This window comes from Trachemys scripta, chromosome 4 (assembly GCF_013100865.1).
Source record: "Trachemys scripta elegans isolate TJP31775 chromosome 4, CAS_Tse_1.0, whole genome shotgun sequence".
Taxonomy (NCBI): Eukaryota; Metazoa; Chordata; order Testudines; family Emydidae; genus Trachemys; species Trachemys scripta.
In genome coordinates, this window is record NC_048301.1 from 136,222,353 (window position 1) to 136,235,511 (window position 13,159).

Genomic DNA, 13,159 nt, shown 5'->3' on the forward strand with positions numbered 1-13,159 from the left:
CTCCGGAGAGGGGCGGCAGGTCCAGCTATTTGGTGGACAGTCCCTCATTCCCGCTCGGAGCGAAGGACCTTCCTCCGAATTGCCGCTGCAGATCGTGATCGCGGCTTTTTTTTGGCTGCTTGGGGCGGCCAAAACCCTGGAGCCGGCCCTGCATAGAAGGCAATCAGGTTGGTCAGGCATGACTTGCCCTTGGTGAATCCATGTTGACTGTTCCTGATCACCTTCCTCTCCTCCAAGTACTTCAAAATGGATTCCTTGAGGACCTGCTCCATAATTTTTCCAGGGACTGAGGTGAGGCTGTAGTTGCCCGGATTCTCCTTCTTCCCCTTTTTAAAAATGGGCACTATATTTGCCTTTTTCCAATCTTCCAGGACTTCCCCCGATCGCCACAAGTTTTCAAAGATAATGGCCAATGGCTCTGCATCAGCCAACTCCCTCAGCACCCTTGGATGCATTATTGCATCCAGCCCCATGGACTTGTGCATGTCCAGATTTTCTAAATAGTGCTTAACCTGTTCTTTCATCACTGGGGGCTGATCACCTCTTCCCCATACTGTGTTGCCCAGTGCAGCAGTCTGGGAGCTGACCTTGTCTGTGAAGACTGAGACGAAAAAAGCATTGAGTACTTCAGCTTTTTCCACATCATCTGTCACTAGGTTGCCTCCCTCATTCAGGTAGGGTCCTACACTTTCCCTGACCTTCTCCTTGTTGCTAACATACCTGTAGAAACCTGAAGGGCCAAAATCCATTTGCTGTATATGTAAAATCCTGACCACAGGCTCTGTTAAGAACCTTTCACATAGGCCTGAATTCCACAGCTTGGTCTGAGGCCCGGGGGCCTAGTTAACAATGAACAATATTAGCTAAGAAAAGCTGAATAAACAAGAGACAACCTTACTTCTTACTAGATAAGCAGAGTCAGCAGAGCTCCAGATGGGGAGCAGTAATTGGTGTCCTTATCAGAAATTACAGACATACCAAGCATTGGAAGGGGCCTCAATGTCCACTCCTTGGTGCAGGAAGGAGATAGCAAGCACCCTCCCCACATACCAACCTAGAGTTCATGGAGAGGCCCAACATGTCAGTATGAGATATGACATCCTCCCTTTCACAGAAGTATCCACCCCACCCCAGATGCCAATGCTAGTTTTTAGAAGCACAAGGGTGAACCCTAAAAAAAAATTTCTATTGCCATGTACTTTTCAATGTCTTTTTGCTTTAATCCCCAGGCATGTACCTGTTGGACAACCGGAAGAGCTACCTGATTCCTATGGACCCCAAATCAGAATTCAACTTATACATTTTATAATTATACACTTTATACATTGTTTGAGGGAAAACACCTGTGTATTAGCAGTATGTTGTATGTTAACCTGAACCACGGGCGGCGTTATTATGTAATCTTTTAGATTATTGGTTTATTGTGCTAACCTTGTCTTGCTGCTAGAACCTATCCAGGGGCTCGGGACCTCCCACCCCGCTGCTTCCCTCTGCCCATGAATATCCTATATAATCTATTGTAATAAATTGTTTAGCAGTGTAAGCAAAGTGACACTCCGCCAGCACTGTGCGTAATAAACCCACGTGCTTGACTCTACACGGTATCCATTTTTGTTCCTTCAAAACCTTTCTTGTTACCCTTCACATCCCTTGCTAGACGCAACTCCAATTGTACTTTGGCTTTCCTGATCACACCCCTGCATGCTCGAGCAATATTTTTATAGTCCTCTCTAGTCATCTGTCTAAGTTTCCACATCTTGTAAGCTTCCTTTTTGTGTTTAAGCTCACCGAAGATTTCTCTGTTAAACTAAGATGATCGCCTGCCATATTTGCTATTCATTCTGACATCAGGATGGTTTGTTCTTGTGCCCTCAATAAGGCTTCTTTAAAAGTGTCTTCACTAGTTCTACTGCTGATGAATCGTATTATGGTAACCACAGATCCTTTGGGGCAATCAATTTCTGTCCCGTAGATTACAGCCTAGACCATAAATAACACTAATTATTCAATTTGTGTAGGATATTTGCCATACTATGAATATGACATTTTTTTCTCCCTCCCCAATATTATTGTATTTTTCATATTCAGATTTTATACTAATTTGCATTTCATTGACCAAATCAATTGTAAATTTATATGTGATGACTTTGCATACATGTAGATACATAAGGCCCTACTTAACTTGTGATACTGAGGAAATTTCGGATTCCACAACATTAGGCTTCTCCCACAATTTTGACAATGGAAGCCCTGGCCACCCCAGGCTGAGAGTGGAAGCCCCCACTGTCAACCCCAGGCAGCTGACAATGGGAGCCCCTGCTCTGAGCCCAGGTGGCAGACATGGGAAAATTGCAGAAACGTAATAATGGATTTTATTACTGTAAATATTATTACTTTTACACAATTTTCCATGGCTTGTCCGCAACTCAGTCAAATTTTTTTTGACAATCATTCAGCAATTCAAGTAGGGCCTTATATATGCATATATATGTGTATAGATGCATGTATAAAAACCTCTGTACATAGGAATTTATTATACATGTTCTAAGAATACCCAATGGTATTTACAGGGTAATATTTCATTTAAAATATATTTGCATTTACAGATGTTTAGAATATTATTAGATAATATGGGGAGGGGGAATGAATGAAATGAAAGCCATCAGGGATCTGAATATGTCCATACTACCTTGCTTTATGGGTTTTTTTTTTCTGTTACAAATATTCCTTGGGAGACATATATTTAATTATAGATCTTTTTGTATACCTGACACCCTCAGAGGTTGAAGGCATAAATTTATTCAAAACTAACCCATATCTAATATGTATAAATATGGACCATATCTTAGAGATGTGGTTTTACAATATTAACTGGGAATATATACCTTTAGAACAAGTTATATATCTTAATGTATCTTTTAAAACTTTGCCATTAATTTTCTTGAAAGTGTTTCTGGAATTTGAGAGGCCTTAATGAACCTTAAAAGAATTAAAATCTTGAGATCAAAAATATGCCACTTAGTTTTAGTGCAGGAAACTCACTTAGCAGAAAAAGAAGCTGATAAAATGAATATGATGTGGTTAAGTGTAGAGTATCATCCATCACTGAATTCTTTTAGAGGCACTTCCTTCTTAATTCATAAAAGTATAACTTTCCACTTTACGTAATCTTGGTCTGATCCTGAAGGAAGACATATATCCTTCCTGAAGGCTGTTTCAACTTAAAAAGGTTAATTCTAGGAAGCATTTAAAATCCAAGTGGAGATAATTCTGAATCCTTCAAAGACATTGCAAATATATTTTCTAATAAAAAAAGACATTCTTGTAAAACTGAGAGGTGATTGGAATACTACACTAGACAGACATCTGGACAAATCCAATTTCAGGAGAGACAGCTTTCAAAATGCAATAGGCCGACCCTCATCATTAATGAATGAATTTGATTTAAAAGATATGTGGACACTCAGACACCCCAAGGAGCATGATTATACATATTTCAATACATTACATTTATCTTCCTCTGGAGTTACCTTTTTTCTTGGGTCTTCAGAACTGACTCTAGCATGCCTAGAAGCAACTATTGATAACATACTCATTTTGGATCATGCTCCAATTATACTTCCCACAGATGGTAGTTCTACTTTATTAAAGTCTCAGTGGAAGCTGAACACTGTGCTGCTAATAGCTGAAAACTTTGTTGCACAGTTGATTCAGTCATCTCTAACTTCATATGAGAAAATAAATACACTGTAATCTCAGCTATGAAAGTTACTGTAAGGAGTGAATGCATAAAGTGTGCCTCCCAAAAGATAGAAGACAAATTATTCAACTCTTTAGCCAAGGAAATAGATGATTTGGACAGAATGAACAAGACTGACCCAAATAATGAAAACCTTCTACATTCTCTAATCAACTCCAAATATAGCTATAATGAATGCTTATCCAGCCAAATCGAATTTACAGTCACCAGGATCAAACACAGATATTCTGAATGGGGAGATAAAGCAGGTAAACTACTTGGCAGAAGACTAATGATGGAACTAGCCAGCAACAACATTTCCTCCTTCTTTCTTGAAACAATAGATGTAGATACAAATAATCAATTTAATCAATTCTATCAAGCTTCATATAAATCAGACAACCAACCTGACCCTAACAAATTTAATAATTTCGTTGAAGTCCTGCCTTTTAATATCCTAACTTCAGAACAAGTGTTTTTTGGACAAACATTTGTCAACACAAGAGTTCTAACAGACTATAAAAATATGAATTCTGGTAATGCCCCTGTGATGGATAGATTTCCAAAATATTTCTACAAAATATTTTGTAATCAGTTATCTTCTATTCTTTCAAGGGTCTTCAATTAAACATTCCCAAAACCATGGCTCGTAACATGAGAACTGTTTTAATTATTTTAATATTAAAGAAGAACGAAGATGGTTGCAACTATGGTGACTTTAAGCTCATATCTGTTGAGCACAGATTGCAAAATAATTGGAAAAATTTTAGTGACACAACTGAGTGCCATCATCCCATCAGTTATACATACAAGATCATGTTGGTTTCATTAAAAGAAGATTGGCTGCTGATAATACAAGAAAAATTGCTCATTTGATCCAGCAAGCTCAGATATCAAATATTTCCTCCATAGCCTTATCTCTAGATGCAAAGAAGGCCTTTGATAGGGTGGAATTGCCTTAAATGATGACTGTCCTAAAAAACATTGGATTTGGATCAATATTCCTGAATTGGATTAGTATATAATGCAACTTTCCCCTTGCTTCACTATCAACAAAAGGAATTTCGCTCCTGCATTTCAGCTAGAAACAGGGACATGACAGGGCTGTCCCCTCTCACCCTCCTTTTTAATCTATTTCTTGAACCACTGCCAATGTACTGCCAGCTCTCAACCACTGAAGGCGTGACCATAAACACAGAAGAATTTATATGCTGATGACATTTTTGTACTATTGAAGAATCCATTGTCATCAATTCCATCATAATTGAGTATACTTGACCTTTTTTGGAAAAGATCTCTGGTTTTCAGATTAACTTCTATAAATCATAAGCAATGGATGCGTCCAAAAGACCAGATCCTTCTTAGTTCCAGCACTTTCCTTTTCAAATATGCAATGAAATCACTTACTTAAGTGGATTGCACCCTCAGCAAGTTTGCAGATGACACTAAACTGGGAGGAGTGGTAGATATGCTGGAGGGTAGGGATAGGATACAGAGGGACCTAGACAAATTAGAGGATTGGGACAAAAGAAATCTGCTGAGGTTCAACAAGGACAAGTGCAGAGTTCTGCATTTAGCATGGAAGAATCCCATGCACTGCTACAGACTAGGGACCGAGTGGCTAGGCAGCAGTTCTGCAGAAAAGGACCTAGGGGTTACAGTGGATGAGAAGCTGGATATGAGTCAACAGTGTGCCCTTGTTGCCAAGAAGGCAAATGGCATTTTGGGCTGTATAAATAGGAGCATTGCCAGTAGATCGAGGGACGTGATCATTCCCCTCTATTCGGCATTGGTGCGGCCTCATCTGGAGTACTATGTCCAGTTCTGGGCCCCACACTACAAGAAGGATGTGGAAAAGTTGGAAAGAGTCCAGTGGAGAGCAACAAAAATGATTAGGGAGCTGGAGCACATGACTTATGAGAAGCTGAGGGAACTGGGATTGTTTAGTCTGCAGAAGAGAAGAATGAGGGGGGATTTGATAGCTGCTTTCAACTACCTGAAAGGGGGTTCCCAAGAGGATAGATCTAGACTGTTCTCAGTGGTAGCAGATGACAGAACAAGTTGCAGTGGGGGAGGTTTAGGTTGGATATTAGGAAAAACTTTTTCACTAGGAGGGTGGTGAAACACTGGAATGGGTTACCTAGGGAGGTGGTGGAATCTCCTTCCTTAGGAGTTTTTAAGGTCCGTCTTGACAAAGCCCTGGCTGGGAAGATTTAGTTGGGGACTGGTCCTGCTTTGAGCAGGGGGTTGGACTAGATGACCTCCTGAGGTCCCTTCCAACCCTGATATTCTATGATTCTAAGATTTGTCCTAAACATCCCAAAATTGTTTCTATAAAAATGGATAATTTATTTTAAAAAGTTTCTGAGGATGTACAGATGGCATCTCCTTCCTCTGTTCTTACTTGGGAGAGCAGAAGTAGCGAAAATTAATATCTGCCCAAGATTAATTTATATCATTAGCCTATTGTCTTTCAAAGTCTCTTCCATGCTCCTTTCTTGAGTAAATAGGCGTATCATGGAATTTATATGGAATAATAATAATAAAAAAAAAACCAGCCTCGTTTGTCACACATGACCCTTAAAAAATCCTGGGCAACTGGAGGTATGGAATTGCCAGATTTGTATCTATATTACCTAGAATTTCAAATGCATCCTATTGTAAGTTGGTTCCCCTCCAGTGGCTCGGTATACATACTGGCTTGGTTTAAGATTGAAAAAAGCTTAGCTATGCCATTTGGTTCCCTCTCTTCTTTTTTATACCTCAAGAGGCTACCCACACCCTTAAAGAAAAATCCAATCTTGGCATCTATGTGGGGTATACTACAATGTGTTAAGATGATTATAGCATCTGATCTTACTAATTCTCCTCTAATACCACTATGGGCTAACCTGTGCCTCAGGATCAAGGCCAGTTCCAGGTTTAAGACAATTTGGATAGAAAAAGGATTAACAAACATTAAAGATATAACACAAGCTGCTAGACTGGCCTCCTTCAATTAAATGTGTAACAAATACCAGCTACTGCTGTCTCACAGTTCCTTCTTTCAGCAACTATGCTCAAGTATTCATGCACAGATAGGAGACAACTGGTCTGTTTAACTTTCTCTTCCCTTGCAGAACATGTTGAGAAATATGGAAACAACAGTCATTTTGTAGGAATTACTTATAGGTGGCTTAATGCTTTTCAGCACCCTCTCAATTTCAGTTTAAAAGAAAATGGAAAAAAGAACTTAGCCTTATTGTCTCAACAGAAACCTGGGAGGATGTGTGGCTTAATCTGAAAGACACTTTTAGTTCTTTATCCTTGTGATTCTTCCAGAACAAGATATTAAACAGGTACTACTGGACTCCAGAGTGCTTGTTTAAGACTAGATTGGCGATGGACAATGAGTGTTGGAGATGCAAACAGCCACATGCCAACCTTTTTCACATCCTTTATATCTGTCAAAAATTCCAGATGTGTTCTGGAATATTATATCCAGTGCCTCTCAAAATCTTTGTGTCACTATTTTCTCTTCTCCAAGCATGTGTATTTTAGGGGTCTGGATGAGTTGGAATTACATTTACAATTAAGAAATGGATTGCAAACTATTCTAGTGTCCAAAAGAGTATTTTGAGAAAATGGAACTCTGCAATTCCTCCCTCATACACAGACTGTCTGAGTGAGCTCTCCACTACTGCATTAATGGAAAAAATGACTCTGACTAACAGAAACACATGGAAAAAATACAAGGATGCCTGGTCACACATGAAACTCTTTCATACAATCACAATTTAGTCTGTATTAATCACTGATACTTGCAAACTATGTTCTCATTTATTTATCTTTTGAGCCACTTTTAATGCCCTGCATGACCTTGACGAGTTCTGTTTTTTGCATGTTTTTTCAGGTTTTGCAAATAATGAACATTTTACTTTGTTATTTATATGCTATTTCCGCTCTGTGTACGTATATGTTTTATTTCGTTATATACATATATTTTACATAAAAACAATAAAGTTAAAAAAAAAAAGAAAGGGACAAAGGACATCTGAGGACTTCCAGTAATAGTAAGACAGCTACATCACAGTTTTCTCAATAACCTTTCCTTAAAAAGGCCAGGGCATTAAGTGGTTAGGGAAGATTATTTGGACATGGACTTAATGAGCACTAGACAAATGGGCAGCACAATGGTAATTCCGTGCTCACAAATGCAAAGTAAGGCACATTGGAAGGAATTATTTAGACTACTCACATACTCACTACTCCTGGGATTTAAATTAATGTAACCAAAAATGTCCCAGGTATCACCATAAACAACTCAATGGCAGTCATGGCTCAATGGCAGCAGTGATCAAAAAAGCAAACAAGATGTCTGGATGGATCAGCAATGAGATAGAAAACAGTACTGAAAATATTATAATGCCATTCTATAGATCATTGGTACGCCCTCATCTGGAATGCTGTCTTCAGTACTGGTCATCCTATGTTAAAAAAGATACAACCTGCAGAAAACCCAGGGATTCTGCGACAGAAGATAAAAATTCTTAGAGGGATGGAAAGATCTTGAAAAGATCAGGACAAGTTACTTTAGAGAAGAGATGACTCAGAGGGTACATTACAAAGGTACACAGAATGATGAATGTTACAGAGATTTATATTCCTATTTATCCTTTTTCAAATACAAGAACGGGAAGACATTTATGGAACTGAAAACTGATAAAAGGAAATACCCTTGAACACAACACATAATTGCTGCCAAGATATTATTGAGACCAAGAGCTCAACGGGATTTTTAAAAGGGTTGAGGATTTATATGAATAATTAGAACAACCATAGTGAGAGGAGAAAAAAAAGGAGGTAACCCTTCACCAATCTCTGACTGGTGGGAGTTAGGGAGAAACAACTCATAAGGGCTGCTTAACCCACAGCATCCACTACAGAATTCTTGCATCTTCCTCTGAGTCAGAGACAACATACTACTAGATGATATGCACAGCTGGTCTGATCTGGAATGGCAATTCTTAAGTTCCTAGCACTCAAATAGAGTGTTGCCAATCTTTATTAATAATGGTGCTTCATTTTACCCGTCAGGAGGTTCAAATAAGAGCTCCCAGGCCTAACTCACCTAGCAGGTCTAAAATCTCAGTGAGACTGGATGAAACCCAACCTGAAAATTTCACCTTTGTTGCTGTGCTGCCGGAATGTGGGCAGTCTTGTGCACACTGTAGATCAAAAGCTCCTCCATGTGAGAGACATTTGACTGTTTCCATGTAAAGGCAGCTGTAGTCCGTGTGAGACTCCCATCCAGAACAGTTCTGCTGACTGATGCTCCAGACTATATGGTTCCATTTTGCTATAAAGTAAGTTTTACTTTGCACTTGAGATAACTAGGGCATACGGTTCGTTGTAAAAAAAATGGGTTTGCATGTGCCTCTGAGTTCTAAGAATATAGACTCTATGCAATGCTGACAGCCATGGGTGTGAACCACAGGTTCCAGCTTTAAATTGCCCTGAAATTCTCAGAAAGTGGAGTCGATAGGGTTAGTGGTAGTGGCACATAAGTGCTATTTACTGGTACACTATTTACTGGTCAGTTTAATTTCCAAATGAAATACAGCGCATATACCAGAGGAATGGGTGTATATATTTGGAGAAGGGGTGCATCTACTAGAATTCAGTTCAACGGGCATGTCCTGCTGTCAGGTGTCACTCTGCCTTCTCCAGTCAGATCCACCTGCACATGCAGCTAGCACAAATCCTTAACTGGGAGGACAATGTATAAAATAAAATAAAGCACATCCCTTGAATTAACTGAAGGGACAACAGCATCTAACACCCTGCTGGTGAACAGCAACTGGACATCACAAAAACAACCACCTTTTCAGACACACACATGAAATAGTGAAGCTAATGGTACAGCACAGGCGTGTAGCTCTGGTATCTGCTGGAAACAGACCTTTACTGCCCTTAATTAGAAGAGATCCAAGAATCATAGAACTGTTAGGCTGGAAAGGACCTCAAGAGATCACCTAGTCCATCCCCCCATGCTGAGGTGTCTAGTGTATAAACATCAGCTACCTGGCCACTGTATTTCTACTGCAGGTCTGTCCACACTCTCCAGCATGAGAGCCAAATATATTATCCCCAAAAGCTGAGGGGCACCAAATCAATGCTTGGGGGCGGAGTCTCTGGCCTCTTCTGCTCCCATTGAACTGCTCAGACAGTGACCAATGGAGTAGAAATGATCCATGAGCCCCTGCTGGGTGCAGCTGCTTAGCCACTCCCCCCGCTGGCCATTTGCTACATCCCAGGGAAGGGAGATTAGTTTTAGTTGCTACATTATCTGCTTTGCTACTAGTAATCCCCAGCAGGCACAGAGCCAGCATATTCAGCTCCTATGACTCCCTCCCCACAGTGCCCCTGGCACAGGGGTAATGTCAGGGTGCAGAGGGGCAGGTTGAGTGTAAGCAGGGGGTAGTGGCTGGTGTATGCAGTGCTGAAGCTGTTGTATGGTCTCTTGGGGACCCTAGTCAGTTGACGCAAGTTAGATCATGGAATTCCTGTTGTTGTGTCTCAGCTTTCCTTCCTGGCCTGCCCTGGGTGCTGTCTGGGGTAAATAAGCAGTCCTTTATGGATGCTCACCTAAGCAAAGCCTTCTGAGTGCCTGCCCTGTTCACCTAGGCTCCCCAAGACCAGTAGCAGTGTAGGCAATGAAGAAGCCAGAGCTACTCTCTCTTCCCCTTTGATGCAGCAGGTGGCCACAGAGGGCAGCCTACAGTAGGAGTGGGATAGCGGATGCTCACAATAAATCTGCTTTGAGGTTGCATGAGCAGCAGTGGGAGGTGCTTTTCATAGATTATAAAGCTAGAAGGACCCTCTGAATCAAATGGGGACTTTCCTAACATAGTCACCTTAAAAGGCCACAGGTTGGACAACCCTGTTCAAGTGCTTCCTTTTGCTTCATTTCCCTCAAGCTAAAACAAAGTGATTCCTGCCACGCAGGCAGAAGAGCGTAGCTATTTACTAATACATTATTTCAGAAAGGCTTGACTGGATAGGGTTAATAGATTTTAAAAGTCAGAAGGGGCCATTATGATTATCTTAGTCTGGCCTCCTGCAAAACACTGGCCCGAGAATTTCACGCTTCCGGTATCCAGCCCAATAAGGTGGTTGAATAAAAGCTTATCTTTTTAGAAAGACACTCAATGTAGATTTAAAGATTCCAAGTGATGGAGAATCTATAGAAAGCCTTTGTATTCTGGGCCAATTATCAATTAACTGTTAAAATTGTGCATTTTATTTCCAATTTAATTATTGCTGACTTCAACTTCCAGCCACTGGATCTTGTTATGATAAAGACCTTTAAATAGGTTTCAGTAAATGTTGTGTTTCATAATATTAATGATCCTTTTATCCATTACTGTTTATATTTTACAAAAGAAAAGCAATAGGCCAGATTCTGAACTCAGTTACACTAAGGTAAATCTGGAATAAACTCATTGCCCCCAGTTATTTCAATTTTACCTTGGTATGGCTGAGACCAGCTTCTGCCCCAAATACACAGATGTAAGCCACGCAAATCCACAAGAGTGCAATAGTTCAGATTTTCATGCTCTTCACAGGTCTTCTGCTTTATTGTGTTGACATTCTGAGCAGCTCAGTATAGAGGGATTCAGCTGTAAAGTGCAGCCCTTTGAGGAACAAATGAAAGAGGCCTGGAAGTGTTTTATATGTCTGAACCCAGCTCTGCACATTGCTTGTCTGATATGTGATTGGCTAATGATTCTATGATGTCAAGAAGGAGCGGCTGACTGAGGGATCGCAGGTTTGGCAACTTGGAGACCTTCAGGGAAAACAAAAACAAACAGAAAAATACACAGAAAAGGAAAAAAATTAAAACCATTAGTTTAAATATCACTGATTAATCCCAACCGACCCATACTAGAATATACAGGTTAGTGAAATCCAGTGATATTCCATTGTGTCTATATTGTCATGTTACTAGTAAAATGACAAACACACAGAACCAGGCTGCAAAGCTCCATGAAAATCACCACAACTGTAGTTTCTATGTAAAATAATAATTCTCCTTTCTTGTCTTCTGGTTTTAGACCGCCTTTGCAATGGGATGGAGTTGAAGGTATGTCAGGAAATCTGACACAAGAATGACAATAATTATTCATAATAATGATTCCATAATTAATATACAGGATGCAAACTAGTGCAGGCTAAAACATACCTTAGGCACCTAAACAGCTTTGAAATTCATGCCCTTTGTATTTCTGCTGACATTCAGATCCACTAGAACTGGCAGCTCAGGATTTGTGCAAATAATCTATCGACTCTATTCTGCTGTGCCCTGAGAAGTAGCTCAAAGTACTGCTCTATTTAGTGCACATGATATTTTTGCCTGGGTCTTTCAAGCAGTTAAAGAATGCCATGAGAACCAATAATCAACATGTGCATTGAAGCTTAGCTTACCAATTGCTCTATAATAATGTTTATTTTCTGACAGCATCAGACTGAACGGAGATTTCACACAAACCCAAGTTTTCTCTGAAGAGCCATTTTCTGACCTTGAGAAACATCCCTATTTTACCTTATATTTTAGCCCAATAAATGGAGACTATTTGGATATCTTTTTTTACTTGCTTAATAATATTTCCTCCTATTTTTGTAGGTCCAGTGTCTGTAGTGAAGAAACAAAAGCATTTTGTGCATCTAGTATAACACTGAAATGAAGCAGATGAATCAGGCCACTTCTGGAAAGAAATCAGTACACAAAGTTATATGTCCAAAATAAGGGGCAGTAGACAATGTGCAGGGGATGGAAGGACAGATCCCATTAACATTAGTGGGAATTAGGCACCTGCACCCAAGAGCATATTGCATTGAGATAGGATTAAGACCAAGGGCAAAGACACAGAACTATGTCAGAGTATAAACAAAAAAGAGTTTTATTAGGCATTTGTATAAACCTGACACACACTGGGAGACTAATGTATAACCTTGCCCAAAGTATTACAACAATATAGTCAGCTCTCCAGTTAATATTCTTTTTCTCTGATATTCTGAATAGGGAACAGCAACCCTTAACCCGTCAACAGAGCTGAAGGAGACTGTAAGGGCCACATGTTCATATCGTGCTGAGCAAAAAGTTACATACCAAAACCTCCGAAACACAACATAAACATTACAGCATTTGGATTTCTTGAAAGCTGCAGGTATTCTCCTTCCCTAGCACTCAGTCTTTCAATGATAATTTGATGAGCCTGTCCCTAGAATCAGACAGTTTTTAATTTACAAAACATAATTAAAAGAAAAAAATTAGCAACAATGACAGAAATTTAACAAAATGTCAGAGCTCAAACATTTTCTGAAATGATGCATTTTGTTCATTTTTCTGGCCACAGTGCAACACAGGTCACAACATTA

At 39.8% G+C, this 13,159-nt stretch overlaps 1 protein-coding gene across 4 annotated transcripts in view; it reads right to left on the minus strand.

The window, feature by feature from the left end:
- Positions 1-11,005: 11,005 nt before the first annotated feature.
- LZTR1 (leucine zipper like transcription regulator 1) overlaps positions 11,006-13,159 on the minus strand; it is a 263,713-nt gene continuing 261,559 nt past the window's right edge. For all 4 annotated transcript variants that reach the window (XM_034767752.1, XM_034767754.1, XM_034767753.1 and 1 more), the window contains one exon: positions 11,006-11,567. In XM_034767752.1, the coding sequence (XP_034623643.1) occupies positions 11,451-11,567 (117 nt within the window). In that variant the 3' untranslated portion in view covers positions 11,006-11,450. The remainder of the gene's footprint in view (positions 11,568-13,159) is intronic.